This window comes from Salvia hispanica, chromosome 4, assembly GCF_023119035.1.
Source record: "Salvia hispanica cultivar TCC Black 2014 chromosome 4, UniMelb_Shisp_WGS_1.0, whole genome shotgun sequence".
Lineage (NCBI taxonomy): Eukaryota > Viridiplantae > Streptophyta > Magnoliopsida > Lamiales > Lamiaceae > Salvia > Salvia hispanica.
The window spans coordinates 52,204,162-52,227,293 of record NC_062968.1 but is presented as its reverse complement, the minus strand read 5'-3'; the positions used below and the strand labels follow the sequence as shown (position 1 = coordinate 52,227,293).

At 35.7% G+C, this 23,132-nt stretch overlaps 3 protein-coding genes across 3 annotated transcripts; 2 read left to right on the top strand and 1 right to left on the bottom strand.

Annotated features, from left to right (window-relative positions):
• Positions 1-137: 137 nt before the first annotated feature.
• Positions 138-3,452, bottom strand: LOC125224299 (wall-associated receptor kinase 2-like). The gene is made up of 4 exons (XM_048127681.1): positions 3,049-3,452; positions 1,940-2,433; positions 1,704-1,868; positions 138-1,579 (listed from the first exon to the last, which is right to left on the bottom strand). Exons 1-4 carry the CDS (start codon positions 3,435-3,437, stop codon positions 375-377), a joined length of 2,253 nt encoding a protein of 750 aa, XP_047983638.1. The 5' UTR covers positions 3,438-3,452; the 3' UTR covers positions 138-374.
• Positions 3,453-6,521: 3,069 nt separating this feature from the next.
• LOC125224303 (ERBB-3 BINDING PROTEIN 1) lies at positions 6,522-11,087 on the top strand. Its single transcript, XM_048127688.1, has 10 exons — positions 6,522-6,673; positions 6,788-6,887; positions 7,079-7,163; positions 7,281-7,430; positions 7,519-7,672; positions 9,793-10,008; positions 10,113-10,249; positions 10,324-10,415; positions 10,498-10,677; positions 10,783-11,087. The coding sequence occupies exons 2-10, from the start codon at positions 6,797-6,799 to the stop codon at positions 10,860-10,862; spliced, it is 1,185 nt and encodes a 394-aa protein (XP_047983645.1). The 5' UTR covers positions 6,522-6,673; positions 6,788-6,796; the 3' UTR covers positions 10,863-11,087.
• A 5,091-nt stretch (positions 11,088-16,178) lies between these two features.
• On the top strand, positions 16,179-18,748 carry LOC125224300 (pyruvate decarboxylase 1). Its single transcript, XM_048127682.1, has 6 exons — positions 16,179-16,760; positions 16,842-17,005; positions 17,104-17,754; positions 17,834-17,951; positions 18,073-18,261; positions 18,360-18,748. Exons 1-6 carry the CDS (start codon positions 16,236-16,238, stop codon positions 18,528-18,530), a joined length of 1,818 nt encoding a protein of 605 aa, XP_047983639.1. The 5' UTR covers positions 16,179-16,235; the 3' UTR covers positions 18,531-18,748.
• Positions 18,749-23,132: the final 4,384 nt, after the last annotated feature.

Here is a 23,132-nt window from a genome sequence, read left to right as displayed (position 1 = left end):
ATAATATGAATTTGGTAGGAAAAATAGTGCCCAATGACTGTAAATTGTTTGTTATATACAGGCACCAGAAACTTAAACTTTAAATCAGAATAAGAATTTCAAGATTTTAGCGATTTTTTTTTTGCCAAGAAACAACATATCACAAATAAAAAAATATTAATATAATTCTGGAAACAAATTGTCACTATATATAGGAAACAACAAATCACTTCAAACGGAGCAGCTCTGTTTAAATTATCACACTAAAGCAAATTTTCAAAAGAAAGTAGGAATATTGAAGTAGCAAATCAATAATGTTACGGACTCCTCCGAACTCTGTCTTAGTCTTTTAAGTTGAGTTCTCCTTTATCGTACAGCAGTTATAGGACCAATGCTCATCGCGGGCTGTTGACAGGATGGATCATATGGCTGTTCAAACTATGCTGCCCAGTGCTAAAATCCGAGCTCATTTGCTCCGGCACTGCATACAGATCAGAATGCTGCTCCCTCATCAACGGGACACCTTCCTCTTCAAGCTGCTGTTCGGTCCAAGGATGCTTGCTGAGCTTCCTCGAACCTTCTAGCTCCATCGCCACCTCCTTCATTGTCGGCCTATCCTCGCTGTTCATCTTCACGCATCTCTTCACCAGCTTAGCAACGTCCTGGATTTGCTTGATGCTTCCTTCCTTGAGCACCCGCGGATCCAGTATCTGGAACAGACGATCCTCTTTCAGTGCCATCACGAAGAATGTAGCAAGGCTCTTTTCTTGGTCGTTCTTCGTGTTGGAAAGGGGCTTCCTGGCTGTCATAAGCTCAGCCAGGACGACGCCAAAACTGTACACATCACTCTTCTCTGTCAACTGGCCTGTGTGGAAGTACTCAGGGTCCAGGTAACCTAAGGTTCCCTGGACCAGAGTGGTAACCATTGTCTGGTCAATTGGAACTAATCTGGATGCACCAAAATCAGCAATTTTAGCTGTGTAGTACTCATCCAACAATATGTTGGGTGACTTGACATCCCTGTGGATGACAGGCATTCCGGCTGCAGAGTGGAGATAGGACAGTGCGCCGGCTGCCTCAGCCGCGATTCTCAGACGATTGTCCCATGAAAACCAAGGCATCCCTCCGCTGTTATGGATGTGGTGGAAGAGTGTGTTGTTGGAGACATATTCATACACCAAGAGAGGGACGTCTGCCTCGAGACAACACCCCAACAGTTTGACCACGTTTCGGTGGTTGACTTGTGTCAGGATGATCACCTCGTTGATGAACTGCTCGATCTGGGTTTGATCCATCACTTTTGACTTTTTAATTGCAACAACTTGATGATCGCGGAGGATCCCTTTGTATACCGTGCCATAGCCGCCCTTTCCTAGTATCCGATCCTCTGCGTAGTTGTTGGTGGCCTTCTCTAACTCCTCAGCCGTGAAGATCTTGGTCAATTTCATACTCTGCTCATTTGAGGAGATTTGTTGCTTTAGAAGCACACCACCATTTTGCACAAAGAATTTCTCTCTTTGTTTCATAAGCTTCCTTTTCTTCACACCAAAGATTAGGACAACTATACCGATAGCTAATGCCAACAAGCCAAAGCTTACACCTGCGTATAGGTAATAGAAAGAAAAAAGGTGATTGGATTATTTTCACTAAAAATGATACTCATCTTATTAAGGATAAGAAATGAAAAAACATGATTATATTCTGTGAACGAAAAAAGTATATACCTAAAGAAACCTTAGTGGTAGAAGTCCCAGACTTCTTCATGCAACCACTCCCGGTCTTCTTGCCATCACCTGAGTATCCCTTTTTGCAAACGCATTTAAACGAACCATTAACATTCTTGCAAATCGCATGTTCACCGCAGGGATCACTTTCACATTCATCAATATCTGCAACAAAACTAACATAATTAAGCAAGTCTTAAGATTGAGGTGAATAATACTATTACTAAGCAAAGCACCTGTGCAGCCGGGGCTAAGATATGGATTGCCATCAAAGCCTTGACGACACAAACACCTATATCCTCCTCCCTCAACATCAACACAGTCGCTATTATCAAGACAAGCAAAGCCACTTGATTCCTTAGCTTCCTTGCAACCACTCCCCTCCCCGACCGTAACATCAAGAACAACCGGCACGTTGTCAATCGTCCTGTCGCGGAAGCCCGGGTCGTTGAGGTCGGCGATGCTGAATTTGTAGCTCTCGGCATCCCCTAGAAACGCATGGCCGCACGGATCGAACGACCAGATGGCGGTGTGATTCCCGAGCGGGATGAGAGTGGTGTTGAAGTTCTTCAACCCCTTTGGCACGACCGTCTGGCAGCATCCGGCGCCGGTGCATTCCCCGTCGATCATATCCTCGGGGCTCGAGCAGATGGAAATGCACCCACCGGTGTAGTTGCGGCCCAGCGTGCCCCTCACCAGCGCCATCTCATGGCAGCCCACCACGGTGAACCTGTTGTTCAAACCAATCAAAATATCAATGCTAAAATTAGAGCCTGTTCATAAAACAAGAAATCCCACCGGTCCTATTTAAAAAAAACATCCTAAGTCTTAACTATAAGAAACTAAGTAGTCTGTCGGCAATTGAAACTAAAAATATAACTGTTCCACATTGGTGGACCACTCCTTCTATTACCAATTGGTTTTAGGATGTAACCCATGGATTTCTATCATAGTCATCACAAATATGATTGGATCCATAATACTGAAAATATTTTGTTAAAATTCGCATGTCCCGGTTCCATATCCTGAAAGACCATCCAATTTAATCCCCAAAAAACTGAAATGTCACCAATTTAATTCCATATTCTCAAATCTCAGTTTGTTCCTCAAGAACACGAGATTCGAACCTAAGACTTTACTATCCAATTACATCTTTGAAGATTAGCTGAGCTACCAGTGCAATTATATATTTACTTTCCTTGGTAACGTGGAATATAATACTATCACTCTATATAAAGACTTAAAATGTATACTAATAGAGTTGAAATTCAAGTCAAGAGTAGAATGCATCATAAAGTTTTTTTTTGCAGTCCTATCTTTTATTTTCTGCATTTGTTATTATCACCTGTTCTTGTCGGAGAAGGTGTAGGGGGACTCCGCTCCGAGGCTGATCCACGCTATCTCGAGGTCCAACGTCTTGGCGCCAAAGCGGTCGAAGCAGGAGGAGGCCAGCCAGTTCTTGACGCGGACCTCGTTGATGGACATGTCGACGATCTCGATGTTGCTCTCGGAGATGAATGCCTTTGGGGGGTCGAAGGAGGAGTTGCAGTTCACGGCTAACCAGGGGCTTATTGAGCAGCCGGAGTTCAAGCCGATGCCGAAGGGATATGGGACTGTTATGTTTCCGCATTTGCTCTCGCAGTTCGGCTTCGCGACGCTGCTGGTTGCGGATGGGGATAGAGAGAGGAGGAGGAAGAGGAAAAGGAAGACTGAGGGAAAGAGAGCGTGAGACATTATGGGAATGTCAATGGGAAAGAGTTAGGACGTGTGTGAAGTTATATGCTTGATGATTTTATTTTTTCTTTAATATTCAAATTCATAGTTTTGCTAGGTCAAGTTTACTTTTTTATTCGTTTTGTCCTATCTGTGTTTTTCCTTGACTAACACAGAGCATTGCATTTGTCAATAATACCATGGCAAAGTTTGTGTGAGCTGGCATAATTCACGCCTGGTTTTAGATTATTCATGTATGGGATAGGTAAGAGTAGTATACTAATCATTATGATATGTATCATAGTCATATGATTGATGCGGTTGAACATTTAATCAACTTAACTCTACTTTTAATTGTCGTTTTAAACCTTGTACGTGGATTATCCCGAACTATATATTCACTAAGGTGGTGTATCAAGCTACAATCTAGGATTGAGTTGTGAGATTATTTTAGTCATAATAAGAGTTAGCTATGACTAATTATCCCATGATTATTCATCTAATATTGAATTGTGGGTTTCACGAACCAAACACACTATAAATTTAATGTGGGATATGCAAACCGAACCCCCCCTAAGAATACATTCGTACCAAATGCACGATTTGATAATCGATAAGATATGAGCTCTTGTTTACACACACTCCTTTGCTGTAGAATTTACTTGGTGTTTTGTGGTATCTTGACATAGTGGATGTTTTAATATTATTTGTAGAATTTGCTTTTGTTTAATTACGTTGTATGTTAATGTAAATATGACATGTTGACTTACAAAACTTGACTTGGTCAATTTATGGTAGAGTGGAATATATAAGATATAGTTTTGTCTACATATAAAAATTTCTAAGGAATATTAGGAAACGGAGTCTAAGTCGTTTTTTATTGCTAAGAATATCAAGTTGCTAGAGAGGTCATTGTACCAAACTTTCGACAGTGTGCTTGATTAGTTTACTTGACCAAGTTGGTTTTAAAGAAATATAACAAGTGCTTTCTCTATCTAGAAAACTTAGCCATGCCAGGGTATTATGCATAAAAATAATGTATAATGCTATCTTCATGTCGATTTGAGTGAGATTTTTGCATTCTTTTATTGTTAAGTCATCTGTATGCCAAACATGATCAGCCCTTCTTTCCGGACTTCTAATTCCCCTTCTTTGTTTAATATGGCCAATGATTTCCAATCTATCTCGTAATAAGTTGAATCCTAAATTTGTTGGATGGATGAAACACGTAAATTGAGATGCACTTCACCTCCAACTTCCAATCCCTCCTATCTTATGGTCAGAGTTTCTGTAGTTTACTATTTTTAGTCAAACGTAATCATGATAAATTGTAACCTTCGAACTTTAAAAGCATGTTAAACTATATTTTGCTTTCTTATTGGTTGTTGGTTAGCCATGTAACTAGATGATACATTTAGTTGCATTTGTTCTTTGAGATATTATTCCAACTAGATATTGACGTTTGAAACTCTCATCAACATCAAGTTCCCTTAAAAATGTATGTCAATTATCCCAACACAAAAATTAACATTTCATTTGTGAACGTCTATGAGATTAATATAGTTAAAATATACTACTATCAATTAAATTTAATTTATTAAAATAATATAAATCACAATACAAAGCGATTACCAGTTGAATTTGTATGGGTTGTACTCGCGTATCTGGGATATTTGGTTCAAGGGTGTAAAATAATTATATCTCATTGAGAGTACAAATTAAGACAAAAAAGAAATACAAATTATTCATTAATATACATTAAAATTGTGATAAAGAAAGAAGTGTACATATTGAGATAAAAAAACAGAAAAAAGAAGAGTAAAAAAGAACTCGATCCCAGGTCTCAAATTGAAATTAAAACAGAATACAAACTATTCATACATATGAATTAAAAATAAGATAAAGAAGGAAAGTGTACAACTTACGATAAAGAGAGAAAATTTTGAAAAGTTAACTCCAAGGGGAGAGACTCAAACACGGGGCAAGTAGTGTAAATGCTAGAGATCTACCACTAGATCACATGCGATAATACTACCAAATATTACCTGGATAATACTATCAGAAAAAGTTTTGGGTCTAATTTATAAGACTCCTTAATCCCCAATTTAACTATAGGCTCAAAGCCCACTTAATCCGGCTGGATTGGGTTGGGTTAAGTTGGGCTGAATTAGTTTGAAATTGGTGCAATGCATTACATCAATGCTACAAATAATTCATAATCAAACACCACCCAATTTTATGACTATGAATTACAGTTTATAAGGCATTTCCTCTCTAGCCAATAAATTAAGAGTTTGAATCACCACAAATAAATGAGGAATCACTATTGGTCCTTTATAAAAAAAATGCCACTCAATTTTATGTAATATTTTTCTATGTATTAAGTGATAAAAAAATAAAATAAAGAAATTAATGCTAACGTCTTTCGAAATGTATGGTAGGACATACTGCATCTCAAAAAGAAAAATGCACTATAATTTTAAATGACAGAAAGTGTTTTATTATTAAAAAAAGTAAAAATTAGGCAACGCAGTGTGCATGAGTGCACACAAGACTACAAGAGTACTATGTGATATCGAGCTTCAGATTTTTAATTAAAAAAGTTACATCGTCGTAATTATAAATAAATATTGTGAGATTGTCCAAATTATAAAAGTTAACTCTCTTTAATAGATAAATATTATGACTAGAACACAAGAGTACATTTATAATGTGTGCGATGACATGATTAAATCTTTAGAAAAAAAATGGTTTTGGATTCAAGTAATTAATCGAAATATAATTTTGAAAAAATTCTATTAATTTCTTCATTAAAAAAGACCATGATATTCGAAACTTCAAATAATTAATATAAATAATAGCTTTAAATTATCGTGATTATAAATACGAACTCCACTATAATACTGAGCAATAAAGAATTCAAGATACAAAAACAGACCACATTTTCATCATTTCAATTTTCACGTATGAATTAATACTTGCTAAAATATATGCACTTTTGTCGTGACATTTTTGTGAATTAAAATGAAAATTTAGGAATACAGTTTCTTATTTTGGGGGGTGGTGGGGCCAGGGCAACACTCCAAAACCCTACCCTAATCAAATCGCAGACAGAAACCACATTATATAAAGCACACTACTATTGCAAATTTGCAACTCAGCCGACCTCAACCTCTTTCCTTCAACTATCCTTCCCTCACTCATAAACCCTAGCTTGATTCATTTCTCCCCCAACTTCTGCACATCAATCTTCATTCGTAAGTTTTGCGCGTAATTCGATTACTTTCCTTTCGTAACTTGTTAACCGTCTTCTCAGCTTAATAATCGTTTCGTTGATTTATGTATTTCATTTCTATTGTGGATTTCTCTAGGTTTAAACGATGTCTGATGATGAGCGGGAGGAGAAGGAGCTGGATCTCACCTCTCCTGAAGTCGTCACCAAATACAAATCCGCCGCTGAAATTGTTAACAGTAAGTTTTCATCTTCATTTCGTGTTGCACTTTGCACATACACGGTTCATTATGTTTTGTTGTGTATTTTTGTCATCATGTGTGTAAAGTAAGGTGCTGATGATTTTTATTTAGAAGCTATCCGTTAGGCAAAATTCAACTATTATTGTTTTATTAATTTGCGTCACTGAAAAGTTTGTTGTTATATGCAGAGGCACTGCAATTAGTGTTGTCTGAATGCAAACCAAAGGCTAAGATTGTTGACCTTTGTGAGAAAGGAGATACTTTCATCAGAGAGTGAGTAGTCTCGTTTGCCTTATATTGTATTTGAGAAAATTTCAGGAGTTGAAATTGATAGTTTGATGATATGTGGGGTTAAGTGACCTGAGTTTTCACACTTGTTTATTATGATAGACAAACTGCCAACATGTACAAAAATGTGAAAAAGAAGATTGAAAAGGGCATAGGTTTCCCAACCTGCATATCAGTGAACAATACGGTTTGTCATTTCTCGCCGTTGGCCAGCAATGAGTCTGTTTTGGAAGCAGGAGATATCATAAAAATGTAAGTGTCTGTATGCATATTTATTTATGTTGGTATTTTTGGAGACTACAAATGCTGATTGTGTATTGATATGATTGTTTATTTGCAGTGATATGGGATGTCACATTGATGGTTTTATAGCTGTAGTTGCGCACACCCATGTACTTCAGGATGGACCTGTTACCGGCAGGGCAGCTGATGTTATTGCTGCTGCTAATACTGCTGCAGAAGTTGCTCTGAGGCTTGTGAGACCAGGGAAAAAGGTACTTTTAGCTTTTATTTTTGCTTTATTCAACCTGCCCGTTATTTTTTTCCCAGTCCAACATAGTGATTTTCTTAGGCATTTAATGCATGCACGTTTGTGTTTGATCTTTGCTGTATTATGCTATATTAACATTTGAGATGTTACGAACTCTATTAGAGATTCGATCCTTGACTAATACTTTCTATAATTTGGTTCATTTTGCTATATCCTCGATAGTCAATACTAGTATAATTTTTATCTTTAACTTGAATGCTTATTGGTGCGCCTATATGATGAACACTCTGAATGAGCTATGGTTTTATATCCAGATGATGCTATATTGTCATAGTTACTCTGATAGGTGCCATTGTTTATTTTCATCAGATACATCACATGTATAATTTGTATATGTATTTTTAAGATTATGCTTGTTTCAGATATTCACCTTATATGTTTGTTGATTGGTCTACATGATACTCTGAATGAGTTATACGTTTGTTTGTCTGCCTATATGATGAACACTTTGATTGAGCCATGGGTTTATATCCAGATGAGGCTATACTGTCATAGTTACTCTGATAGGTGCCATTTTTTATTTTTGAGATTATACTTTTTTCAGATCTTCACCTTATATGTATATTAATGTGCCTGCCTACATGATGAATACTCTGGATGAGCTATGGGTTTTATCCATATGATGCTATATTGTCATAGTTACTCAGATAGGTGTCTTTTTATATTTCATTTCTATATACTGTGTATAATTTGTACATGTATTTTCTAAAGTACTTGTTTCATACCTTCAACTTACACTTCTGTTAAATGTATTAATAAGTATTACTAATATTTTTACTAGTGGGGCAACTTTGCCGAGGTGATTGAGACCTTGTGAATCTCCTCTTTTTCCCTGTTGCCTAAACTGATGTAGGCTTAACATCAATATATTGGATGGTACTGTGTATAATGTGCTAACCCTCTATGGTGAGCCAATATTGGACTTCTGTTAAAGGTGTAATTTAGTATTAATATTTTTTATGAGTGGGGCAACTTTGCCGAGGTGATTGAGACCTTGTGAATCTCCTCTTTTTCCCTGTTGCCTAAACTGATGTAGGCTTAACATCAATATATTGGATGGTACTGTGTACAAGGTGCTAACCCTCTATGGTGAGCCAATATTTCTACACTTACATAAAAAGTATTTAAGTATTTGTTTGTAACTACATAATCTTACATTATAAATATAATGCCAATCTATTGAGTTGGTTTAAATTCAATAATTTTGAATTAATATTCTAGATCAAAAGCATGACTTACTACATGATGATAATAAACTTGAGTGATGGATTTTACGTCCAATGAAGTTCTCTGTAGTCATAGTTACACTGATAGGAAGTCATGCTTTCTTTTAAGCCTTTTCATATCTTGAAGGTTCCAGCCTCAATTGAGCATTGTGGAAGGACCTTTGCAATGAAGTTCTCTGTAGTCATACTATAACTGCTACTTTTTCCTATGTTTCTTTTCCAATACTGAAAGAGATGGAAAGGGCAACTTTGCCAGGTGATCGGTTTTGATATTGATTTCCTCTTTTCCCTGTTGCCAATATTGTGTTAGGCTGCATATCATTAATTGAGATTGATATGCTTCTTGTCAGTCTTGAAATCTTGTTCAGCCAAAATTTAAAAAATCAAGCTGTGAATGCCCAGAATATTATACTTATAATAAAATAAAATTTATTTATTACAGTTAAATTGCTGCTTCTGTCTTAGTCCAAATTGGTTCCAACTGACTTACAAATATTTTTTAAGTTTGGTAAGGTAATGGCAACTTTGCCAGGTGATCAATTTTATATTGATTTCCTCTTTTCCCTGTTGCCAATATTTATGTAGGCTACATAATTTGTTGAGATTGATATTTATGCAGTCTTGTAATGTTATTCAGCCAAAATAATTAACAATTATAGATACATTTTGTGTCCAAGTGCTTTTGTCTAAAGTTTTGATAGTCCAGTATGTATTTTCTTAAATTGTATGTGGCTTCTAATTCAATTTGTTGTTGAGAATCTGGTTTCACTATTTGACTTCTTTATTTTGCTACAACTATATGGTTTCTAACGAATTTTTTTGTTCTCAATGCTGGTAGAACAAAGATGTATCGGAAGCAATTCAGAAAGTTGCTGCTGCTTATGACTGCAAGATTGTTGAAGGAGTTTTGAGTCATCAAATGAAGCAATATGTTATTGATGCGAACAAGGTAGTTTTAAATGTCCCAGGCCCTGATACAAGAGTTGACGATGCAGAATTTGAGGAGAATGAGGTATATGCCATTGACATTGTAACAAGTACTGGTGAAGGCAAGGTAATTATTTTTCCTTGCATGCTTTCCATTTTCATCACCTTGTCATCAAATCATTTTATTCTTCAGCCTGAGATGAGACATGGGATATTGTATTAATTTTGCAGCCAAAATTGTTGGATGAGAGGGAGACAACGATATATAAGAGAGCAGTTGACAAAAATTATCACCTAAAAATGAAAGCTTCTCGGTTCATCTTTAGTGAGATTAGTCAGAAGTTCCCCATCATGCCATTTTCTGCTAGGTATGCAATCTTCAGCTTACGTGGTACATGCATGCTTACTTTCAGTTCTAAAGAGTGGGATGATTCTGTGACAGGGCTTTGGATGAGAAGCGTGCTCGTTTGGGTCTTGTAGAATGTACGAATCATGACCTCTTACAGCCATATCCTGTACTTCATGAGAAGCCTGGTATGGATTAATTGGATCCTTTTATAATGCCATATGTGGTGTACTAGCTTCTATCAAAGCTTATTTCTTACACTTTTTGCAGGTGATCTGGTTGCTCACATCAAGTTCACAGTTTTGCTAATGCCAAATGGGTCCGATCGGGTCACGTCTCATCCACTGCAGGAATTGCAGCCCACTAAAACAGTGGATGATCCTGATGTCAAAGCCTGGCTTGCATTGGGGACCAAGACAAAGAAGAAGGGTGGTGGCAAGAAGAAGAAAGGTTAAGATTGAATTCAGATTCTTGACTGAATCTTCTCCGTTATTTGTGTATGATATTTTTAGTCTTTAGTCGTAAACAAATTGGTTAAAATGTTATATTTTGCAGGCAAGAAGGGAGATAAAACTGAAGAAACAACTGATGCTGCTGTGCCTATGGATGAGACAACCAACGGTGCTGCTGCTTAAGCTATCAAGACATGCGATAAATCTGAATATAGAGTTGTTGCTGAGCCATTGGATGTGCAGCAACAACGACTCAGCTCCACGAGAAGAAAGAGGAGAAAGGTCTTGTTTTCATTTATCTATCTAACCATGGAATGAAATTTTGGCCTCTCCAACTGTACTTGGTTGCTTTTAGTCATGAATGTGAAAAATCTACTTGAGATGCTTTGAAATGTCTTTATTTGCACACGGCTTCTCGACCTTTTTACTGTATTCATTTTGTTGTTTTCATATAAAAAATGTTATTCATAGGTCTCAAATCAAGATTAGATTTACAAAGCAATGAGTTTTTTTACGCTAAGTTTGTTTCTTAAAAATATTAATGATAATTTCTCCTTATTCCTTTGAAATTTGAACTCTCGGCTTATTAGTTGGAAACAATGTATTATCAACTACGATAAGTTAGAATTATAAATCAATTGAGTTTTTGTATGCTAGTTTGTTTTGTAAAATTGATCAATAATAATTTTTCATTATTATTGAAACTCTAGGCGTATTAGATGGAAAAAAGTGTCTTATCGACTACGATATGATTCATTGTTTTATGTATATACTATGTGTCGTTCTTTTCTTTTGGGCTATATATATTTAAGATTTTTTGAATATAAAATTTTAATTTGCAAAACGTCAGAATCATTTTGATTGCAAATGATCTTCTATCATTAGATAATCTTCGTATTTTTCTGAATTTCTCCACATGAAATTTTGTTTATTATTAGTAGTGAACTGATTTAAGTTGACTTATTGAAATTAAAAAAAACAGTCCATTAAATAATTAGGCTCGCATTTGGCGTGCTTCATATATATATAATTTCTAGTACAATTACGGAATAACATGTGAGTGGCATATGAAAACACATAAATTTAAGTATCCCACATTTGGCATGAGGCAACCATTGCAATCCATATGCTCTGGTTGCAGTGGAACATGTCCAGGTCATATGTAAATTAGCTAATGTGGTTGTTACAAAAATCTTAAAAATTAAATGGACTACGATTCCATTGGTCTAGTTTACTTTTGTGGAAATAATTCATCATTAAATATTGTGTTGTATCGTGTGTGACATTAGTTATTTATCTAGTAAAGAAATCCTCTACTAATAATGCTCGAAGTTGATGGCTCTATTAGATATTGTTCTTTATCAATTACTAGTATCAATTACTAGTATCAATCCCGTGTGTTGGATGACTCAATTTTCTTCACTCAAAATACAAAATATTATATTTAAATAATTTTTTCAATTCACATTTCTTCAATAATTTTAAAACTTTAGGTGCCAGAAAAGAGGATATGTGATCGTGCAGTAACGGGGTAACAAATAATTATTCTCAATATAATTTGGTATAAATAAAAATTTATAATATGGTCAAACTAATTTAGTTAAAGATTACACAAATATTGAGGGACGAAACTAGAAATTAAAGTAAGCCGCCGGTCTTTAAAAAAATAAATTAATAATTATATTATTAAAATTTCGATTTTAATTATAATATTTGCATTCTCAAATTGCACAAATGATAAATATAATGTCTAACACATATAGTTAAAAGATACATTAATTCTTTTATATAGTAGATATGAGATATTAGTGTACATATGTACTAGTTTGTGATAATTTAATTTATTAATTTATACTGATATAATTATGTTCTTAATTATGTGATGCAGTCCTATAGTGGATGTCAAAATGAGCTGAAAACGTTTTGTGTCATAATGACTTGAAATTCACATAATACCATAGATATAAAGATAAACCATAATAATTGAATAACACATGACTGAGCCCAATATCTTTTCCCTCACACAAAGCTCCTATCTCTCTCCCTCTTTCTTCTACTCACAAACGCTGTCACACATGCCATCCGGAAGCAAGGGGTGGCCATGGCAAGACTAGATAGTCAAAAGATTCACTTGGAGTTAGTTAATTACTATCTCAATCCTATAAAAATAGTCTTTTTTTTTCCATATTGATCCGTCTCACAAAAATAATCCATTTCTATTTTTTAGCAAGTTTTTTTTCTCTCTTTTATAAGATGAGTCTCATTATCCATTAATAATACTTCAATCACTTATTCTTTCTATATCTCTAACATTTTATCAATTTCGTATTAAAATTCATGCCGCACTCAAAGTTTCTATTTTTATGGAACGGAGGGTTATAATAAACTGGAAAAATATGCTGATTATATTTGGAGTTTAGAGGTCATGTGTTAGACTAGACTTGGATAGTCAAGAGATTCAGTTGGAGTAGACAGAAGCTATGAATTAAGGTCTGTGTCCCAAGTTTATATCAATTGGTGAATAGTGAGACCATGCAATGCAACCATCTCACACACGTGTCACCGAACGCCTGCCTGCTTGCCGATCGCCACGTGTCCGTTCTCTCGCTGCAAACCCTATAAACCAAGTGAGCAGCTCTCCGATTTCTTTTTCCCTACGCCAACAATAATAACTCATCGATATTCATTTCCATTTTTTACATTCATGCATCCATATTAACATAAAATTGAGATTACTAAATCACTCTTTTTTACAAAGATTCATTAATTTATTTTGATGATTATATGAATTGGGTAACATGGTGAACTGGCTACTCCTAGTTTTTAGTCGATAGAAAAAAAATGTAGTGATAAAATATTAAGGGAGGCATTGGATTCCAATATTCCTGGGTGGATCCCATATATAATTATGCCAATTTTCTTATGACTTGATTACATTTCCCACAATTTTCTTATGCCAAGTTAAAATTATACTTCCTTGTCCTATAAAAGATATCATACTTATGGGACGACACAAGATTTTAAGAGTTTTTGTTTTATGTAGTATTAAATGAAAAGAGAAAATATAATATTTATACTATGTGAGGGTGAACATTTTCCAAAAATGAAAATGTGATATCTTTAGTTGGATAAACTAAAAAGGAAAGTGAGACATGTTTTATAGGAACGATGGAGTACTAGTATTTTTCATTACACTACTATTTTTTTTTAACTCTAGCCTCACAACTCACAAGAGAAATACATAAACAATGAGGAAATACTCCTTAACACAATAAAAAGTACAGATTTTCTATGTGAAATAACTCCATTCTTATTTTGTAAATATATAAAGATTGGACTAAAAGTCATTTCTACAAAGTGAAGATTAAGATTAACTCTAATATGGAAATAGTAGTAATTTTTATTATTCGTCCCTTAATTCGCCACCGAGAATAGATTTTAATTGTAACGAAACATAAGGTTAATTGTGAATTGCTTTTTAAATACGCAACCAAAAATATTCTTAGTTGTAACTTTCCCTGTAGGCGCAATAATTTGTTTGATCGTGAATTCAGTCCTAAATTTGTGAATTTAAGGCAAATGTATAATTTGTACCAAAAAATAGCAATTGTTCGTTTTGTGGTTATTTGTATTTTTTAGAATATGAAAATGACTATGTTGATAAATTACCTCAAAAATACAAAATGACTATCTATCATTGTATATATATGTATGTTAACATACAACTAATTGACTTGGGATGTTGAGTAAACAAGCTATATTTGTAGTAGTATGATTTTATATTTGTTGAACGCCTCATAATGTGAGTAGAAATCTCATCCTAATGTCACAACCTTTTTATATTTATTTTACATGGGAATATAATCTTTTGGATGATAATTCAGATATACTGCAAAAATAAGGGTGGAAAGTTCTAATCAATGAATTATTTTATTTTGAGCCAGTTTGATTTTATATTTCTTAACATAGTCTCAGTCTCATTTATCAATTAAAGTAAAGCGGCATTATGCATTAAGAAAATTACGTGGTGACTCTTTTTATTGCTGATATAAAGATCTTTAATCCCATTCATTGCTGATTTAAATTACTTAAGCGACTTTCAATTATTTGCATCACCTACCAATAAATGTATACACATATATAAATAAAGGAAATATTACATTAATCTTTTAAAATCAAAGCATGTTATATTTTAAATCCGTACAATTAAAATACATAACATCCAAATCATTATTGATTTGTTGATAACAACGTAAGAGTTGAAACACCGACGAAATATATTTTTAAAAATATAAATATTGTATCACTCCACAATTATATGACTCCACGTGAAATTACTTAGTAATACTAGTATTATTTTTTAATTTTATTTAATTAAAATATTATTTATCTTTGATATCCATTCACGTGATGATTGAGTATTTATAATTATAATGCACAAACTGCCCTTGCCATACATCTATCGTATATGTATGTCTAATTTTGTCTGAACTTTTACATTATGATTCAAATCCTGAGGTTTACCCTTGCTGCAAGTTTCTTATTAAATTTCACACTGAAGTAGTAATTAATTAAATTTCACACTAATTATGATACAGTATCTTCCATTTTTAAAAACTTGATCTCATTTATTATTTTTCTTTACAAAATTAACATAAACATAATACTCTTCATGACGTCATATATTGTAATGCAATTTATTTTGTAATTACTTTGTGGACAAGAAATGATACTACTAAATGATAAATTGAGAGAAAACAAATTAGTTTTGAAATGAAATTAATTGTTTTTGCTTACCACCTTTCTCTTACTATGAACACCGCCCCCTGTTTAAGCATCTTCCAATTTTGCTCCCAATTCGAAACCTATAGATAGGTCACTCAGATTTCCCTCTCTCACACCAAATCAAAACTCAAAATCATCTGCATTTTCTCTCTCATTATGATACAGTATCTTCCATTACATTAAAACTTGATCTCATTTATTATTTTCATCACAAAATTAACCTAAACATAATACTCTTCATTACCATATACGAACATAGCATTGAGCTTAATTGTCTAGCAAGTAAAGTAATTAACAATTTAAGATGTTTATGGAGTATACCACCACGAGATTCAATATACCATACAAAATATAAAGAGTTTCTTGCATCCAAATGAGAATACATAAATACTGTATTTTTAAAAATTTATTGTCATTTTTATTAGTTAAAAAATTGATTATTGAAGTTTATAAATTCAATAATATTGTAATGCAATTTATTTTGTAATTACTTTATGGACAAGAAATGACACTAAATGATGAATTGAGAGAAAACAAATTACTTTCTGTATTATTTGAAATGAAATGCATTGTTTGTGCTTACCACCTTCTCTCTTACTGTTAACACCGCCCCTCGTTTAAGCTCCTTCCAATTTTGCTCCCAATTCGCCACCTATAAATAGGTCACTCAGTTTTCCCTCTCTCACACCAAATCAAAATCATCTGCATTTTCTCTCCCCAAACAAACTTCTCAATTCTTCTCTTTTACTTCGTTTTCACTCTCAATTCCTAATGGAAACCAAAATCGGTTCATTGAATTCATGCAACTCGGCGAGCTCCAACGACGTCGGCTGCCTCCCTTCCAACGGCGTCGTCTCGTCGATCAAGCCGTCCGCCGTCGCTTTCAACTCCGCGGAGGCGACGCTCGGCCGCCACATTGCGCGGCGGCTGGTGCAGATCGGCGTCAGCGACGTGTTTTCCGTCCCCGGAGACTTCAACCTGACGCTGCTGGACGACCTCATAGCTGAGCCGGGGCTCAACGTCGTCGGCTGCTGCAACGAGCTCAATGCAGGCTACGCCGCCGACGGATACGCCCGTGCTCGCGGCGTCGGCGCCTGCGCGGTCACGTTCACCGTCGGAGGGCTGAGTATTCTCAACGCGATCGCCGGCGCCTACAGCGAGAATCTCCCGGTGATTTGCATCGTCGGAGGTCCGAACTCGAACGATTACGGCACCAATCGGATCCTGCATCACACCATCGGGTTGCCGGATTTTAGCCAGGAGATGCGTTGCTTCCAAACCGTAACCTGCTATCAGGTTCAATTATTTCCCAATTGCATTAAATCTTCATCCTCTTAATTTAGTCAATTTAGTTACTCAATTTTGTGTTGATTTTAGGCTGTGGTGAATAATTTGGAGGATGCGCATGAGTTGATTGACACGGCGATATCAACCGCGCTCAAGGAGAGTAAGCCGGTGTATATAAGCATCAGCTGCAATTTATCGGCGATTCCGCATCCAACGTTTAGCCGTGAACCAGTACCATTTTCACTCACCCCTAAGTAAGCTCCAATACTTTCTTCTTATTTGGTATGATTTGTGATGCGGAATTGCGAAATGTTGCTTGAATTTGAACAAATTTTCCCCTGTTTTTTTGAAGATTGAGCAATAAAATGGGTCTGGAAGCAGCTGTAGAAGCGGCAGTGGAGTTCTTAAACAAGGCGGTGAAACCGGTGCTGGTGGGAGGGCCAAAAATGCGTTTCGCAAAAGCTTGCGATGCTTTCGTGGAATTGGCGGATGCTTGTGGCTATCCTGTTGCAGCAATGCCGTCAGCGAAAGGGCTGGTACCGGAGAACCACCCTCATTTTATCGGTACATACTGGGGCGCAGTGAGCACAGCGTTCTGTGCGGAGATTGTTGAATCAGCTGATGCTTACGTCTTTGTTGGACCCATCTTCAACGACTACAGTTCAGTAGGCTACTCTCTGCTTCTCAAGAAGGAGAAGGCGATCATAGTGCAGCCTGATCGCGTGGTCATCGGTAATGGGCCTACGTTTGGGTGTATTCTGATGAAGGATTTCTTGACAGCCCTTGCCAAGCGTGTCACGCACAATAAAACTGCTTATGAGAACTACCATAGGATTTATGTTGGCAATGGACATCCTCTGAAATGTGAGCCTAACGAGGCATTGAGGGTTAATGTTCTGTTTCAGCATATTCAGAAGATGCTGTCTGGGGAGACGGCTGTCATTGCTGAAACAGGGGATTCTTGGTTTAACTGCCAGAAGCTCAAATTGCCAGCAGGATGTGGGTGAGTACTTTCTCTCTTTTCTACTAGCAAAAGGTGTTTTTAGATACGGTTGTTTTACATGGAGATCTTGGTTTTCCAGGTATGAGTTCCAGATGCAATATGGGTCAATTGGTTGGTCTGTTGGTGCAACTCTTGGCTATGCTCAAGCTGTGCCGGAGAAGCGTGTCATTGCCTGCATCGGCGATGGTAGCTTTCAGGTATTTTTGGTTTATGTTGATTTGCCATTTACTATAGCTGAGTCCTGTTTTCCTCTAACAATACTATTAAGATTAAAGCCGGTTTAACATGTCAGGCCATTTTGGTGAAAAATATTTGCAGGTGACGGCGCAGGATGTGTCAACGATGCTTCGGTGTGGGCAGAATAGCATAATCTTCTTGATAAACAACGGCGGGTACACCATTGAAGTGGAGATCCACGATGGGCCTTACAACGTGATCAAGAACTGGAACTACACCGGTTTGGTTGATGCCATATGCAATGGGGAAGGGAAGTGCTGGACTACTAAGGTGAGTTTGTGGTTGAAGTTATGATGTAGTATTATTCAGCTCTTGTGGATCAAATTACCTCTTTGACATTCTATCTATTTATCTATCTATCTACCTAGGTTCGGTGCGAGGAAGATCTTATTGAAGCGATTGACATGGCGACAGGGGAGAAACAAGACTGCTTGTGTTTTATTGAGGTGATAGTTCACAAGGACGATACGAGCAAGGAGCTTCTAGAATGGGGATCGAGGGTCTCTACTGCTAATGGTCGCTCACCAAATCCCCAGTAGACTCGGTTGATGCTGCAGATCGTTTCAAATTACTCTCTTGTTCATTATTCAGCTTTTATGTTTAGTTTGGTTATTTGCTTTTATATTTCAATGTTTTAGTGGATTATTTCTGTTGCTACTTCCGATTTCGAAATGTGTTTTGCTGTGCAAACATTGCTGACTATTGTTTATGCGTAGATTGAAATCTAAAAAGTTTATGAATATTGTTTGTTTGGGAAGTAGGATTGGATATTAATTGGTTGATGCTTCTTACAACTCCCTCCGGACTCTGTACCATAATAAGAGTTCTGTTTTGCAATTTTAGTCTGTCCCATAATAAAGTCATAATTCCCTTTTACTATAAATAATAAGTAACTCCACATTTCATCAATTTATTTCACTCATATTTTATTTTAAAACTAATATACATAAGTGAGACTCTTATTCCACTAACTTATTCAACTCACTTTTCCTTAAATTTCTTAAATCCGTGTCATAACTAAATAGGATTTGATTTTTCACTAATGCATTTGATTTTTATTAGATTAATATTAATTTTATCTTATTAGAATCTTATATTAATGCATTTTGATTCAAGATATATCCTTTGTGAATATTTATTTAACGGGCTTCAGATTTAATTAACTTTTTATGCATTAATTAAGAATATATAAAAATCATTTTCTCTTATTTATTTTGATATAAATTCAGTTGCAATATCGACAAGAATCATTAGGAAAACGATAACTTTATAAGTTGATATGGAACAATATCTTAATTTTTTATATTTTTCTAATGATTTTTGAGTTAATATTGAAATTGAGTTAATTTAAAAAATAATAATAATAATAATAATAAAAAATAATTGATAAAAGAAAGTTAATTAAATTTTAAGTTGGTTAAATAAAGATCTAACCATCTAAAAATAAAAGTACAATTTGAAACTAAAAAATAAAAGTACAAAGATCCCTTAAGTAAAAACGTAGATATAAGGAACTATTGGGAAAAAAAAAAATTCTAAATGAACTTATAAAAAAAATACATTAGTACAAGAATCGAGTAAACTAAAGATTTGTAAAAGGGCTTAATGAAACGGCATGTAGTATAAGGATCTCTAAATGTGTCTTGCCATAAATAAACTCTTGTATCATTCTTTTTTTTCTTATTTATTTATTTTTTATATTATATTTGGATCTTATATGTTACTCCATACTACTGGAGTAGTTTTCTATTTTAGCAGCTTTGTAAAATAATGTAAGAATTTAGGATATGGACAGAGATAAATGCTAAGCCGCTTGAGAGTAACGCCAATAGTCGTCCCTTAATAAAAAAACTACTCCGTTCCTGGTTAGTAGAGACGTTTCTTTTCAGCATGTAGTTTAAGAATATTGCGTTAAATGGATAGTGAATAAAGTAAGTGAGAATAAAGTAAGAGAGATGAAGAGACAATAAGACAGATGATTACTTTTTACTAAAAATAGAAATGACTCAATTAACTTGAAACTTTCCGAAATAATAAAATGACTCTATTAACATGGAACGGATGGAGTACATCATACTTAGCTAAAAAAAACATACATTACTAAACTAATTACTAAATTAATAAAAACCTAATTACTAGTTATCTAAATTTAACTTCGGGATCAAATTCTTGATCATCTTCTCAGTCCTCCGTCGTTTTTCTGGATCAGTTTCTTGATGAAGGCTGTTTTGTGAGTCAAGTATAAACCTATACTCTCACACCTCGCGAAAACCATCGAACTCCTGCAGTGCTGAGGCCACGAGATGAGTAGACGGAAGAGACGCAGCCTACGGGGGAGCCGATCCAGATGCGACCGCCTTCCTTTTGGCCTAGGCTTTGGCAGTCTTGTTTCCAATGGGACGTCTAAAAGTAGACGTAGGCGTGCCGGAACTCCCTTCCGGCTCAGCGTTGAGATCCACAGGCGATGGGCCGCTGCTTGTGTAATCGCCAGTGGCAGTGTTCTTCGTCCGCTTCGCAGCTGAGGATGCGGCCGGTATCCCTCCGTCAAATTTCGGCTTGTCCTTCAAGATCAGCCATATGTTGTAGAACTTGAACTATTCGTACTTCGACTGGTAAGTGGCCATCGACTTTTGGATGACATCCTCCATGCTCTTACCGCTGGCCCTTTCATCCCTGAACTTCGTGTAAATATCTTTGAAGTTGTTGACATAGACCTCGATCAGATCCAACACTTGCGCAACCGATCCTTGTTCCGCTTGTACGCCCAACTCGCCTTCACTGAGTTGTATTTGGCCTCAATGCGATCCCACATCCTGCCCGAAATCGGGTTGTTGGAGTTTATCGAATCCTCTGATATATCGACCCAATATTGAGTCACCTTCATGTACTCCTCCATGTCATAGTCAGTACACCCCACGACGTACTCTTTGCTGGGATCGTTGGATGGGAGTGTGTGACTGGGACGGCTAGAGCCTTTTCCTTCCGCGCCATCTTCTTCTTTCTCCTCGGCGGCTCAGGAGCAGGAGGTTGCCACAACTCGGCTTCATGTCCTCAACCCGGTAGGCGCCGGTGTTGAAGAACTGATTGAACTCAGAGTCAGAAACGAAAGTGGACCCTACAGATCCAGGAGTCTCGACCCGGTAGTCTTCGTCGCCGGGCCAACGACGCCGTCGCCAAACATCGGCATATCGTCGTCGACACTATGCAAGTTTGAGAATTGACTCGGATCCATTCTTGAAAGTATGAAAGTGAGAAAAGAGAAGAGAAAGAGAGTAAAATAGAGAGTATTGTGTGAAAAGTGAACGAGGATGGAGTATTTATATTGGTTTAACAAAGAATAAATAAAAATTATAAAATCGTCGAGATCGGGCTCAGACACGTCTCTATAATGGGCGCCCGACGCGTCGGGCGACCGAGTGGGACGACCAATATTTCGGTCGTCTCACTCGGGCACCTGCAATGGTTGGACGAGGACGCCCGACCCCGATTTCGCCCGATCGTACTCCCGATCCCCACACCATTGTGAAGGCTCTTAAGACACATCACAATAACCATTCACCCCGTATCATTTTTTCCTTTCACTATTAATGGATCCAATATTGCATTTGTACAATTTAAAAATGCAATTAATATCAAATATTTAAATAATAAAACTTAATTATAAAACCAAAAATTACATCAAAATTTTTAAAAATTAAAAATTATATAATTAAAATCCTAAAAACTAAAAGTTGCATGGTTGATCCTAAAAATTAAAAAATACTACTCCCTCCGTCCCGGATAATTCGGGTCACTTTGACCAGGCACGAGTTTTAAGAATTGTAATGAAAAATGAGTTGAAAAAGTTAGTGGAATGTGGGTCATACCTTTATATAGTATTGGTTTTAAAATAAAATGTGAGTAGGAATGAGTTAGTGGAATATGAGGTCCACTATAAAAAATGGTAAAAGTGAAATGAGACAAATTATGTGGGACGGACCGAAATGGAAAAATGGGACGAATTATCCGGGACAGAGGGAGTACTACATAATCAAAATCATACAAATTAAAAATTAGTACATAATCTAAAATCATACTTCCCCTGTTCCATGTTAATAGAGTGATTTTTCTATTTTGGGAAGTTCCAAGTTAATTGAGTCATTTTATATTTTGGCAAAAATTAACCCTTTTAATTTATTCTCTCTTCATCTCTCTTACTCTTTCACCATCCGTTTAACACCCTATTCTTTAACTCTGTGCCGAAAAGAAATACATCTATTAACAAGGAAAGGCGGGGTACTAAAATGAAAATTTTTAAAAAGAAAAATGAGTGAGAAATAGTTTTTTTTTTAGTGAAAAAAGAATTATGTGATGAATGAGGTATTTATAAAAGATTTTTGGATGAATTAGAGATAAAAAATAAAATAATGAAAAAAGAGAAAAACTATATTAAAAACCTAACATTTTAGAGAAGCCAGGAAATTTTATTATTAAAATTTTTTTCAAGATTTTTTTAAAATAAAAATAATCAAATTTTAAATGGCCAAAACAATGACTAAAAAGATATCAATCATGTGAGCTGGCATGGAGGGAGTATAATTTATGAAACAAAAATTTCTAAATGTTGCACTCCTCTATCGTCGGATGGATACATTTTTGTACTCATTCCGTCCCTTTGTCGTATTCCTTTTTGGGTTGTCTTATTGTAGCCGAGTCATTTTACTTTTGGTAATAAATAACTTTTCTTTCCTAAACTTTGTATTCTCTTACTTTATTCTCTTTACAGTTTTTCTTTTCTACTATATTATTTATTTACTTAACTCATTTAATATAATATTTTTTTTAAATTATGTGCCAGAAAGAGTCCTATCAAGGGACAAAGGGAACAGTACTTTTTAATAGAATTAATGTTTCACCTGACAAATATTTGATATAGTACAATTTGTGATAACAATATATCGTCACCATTTATGTACTCAACTTGATTAGTCGTGTTTGGATACGAGCATCGGCCATTCAGGTACCTGAAAATATAATCAGATCTAATATTTGGTGAGATGTTAGAGGCTATTTTCGGATGCATGTCCTACACTAGTGGACCTTAGCATGGTGACTGGCCAAGATGATAGTAAGTACTATTGCCAGTAGTCTGGTAAGGCCAT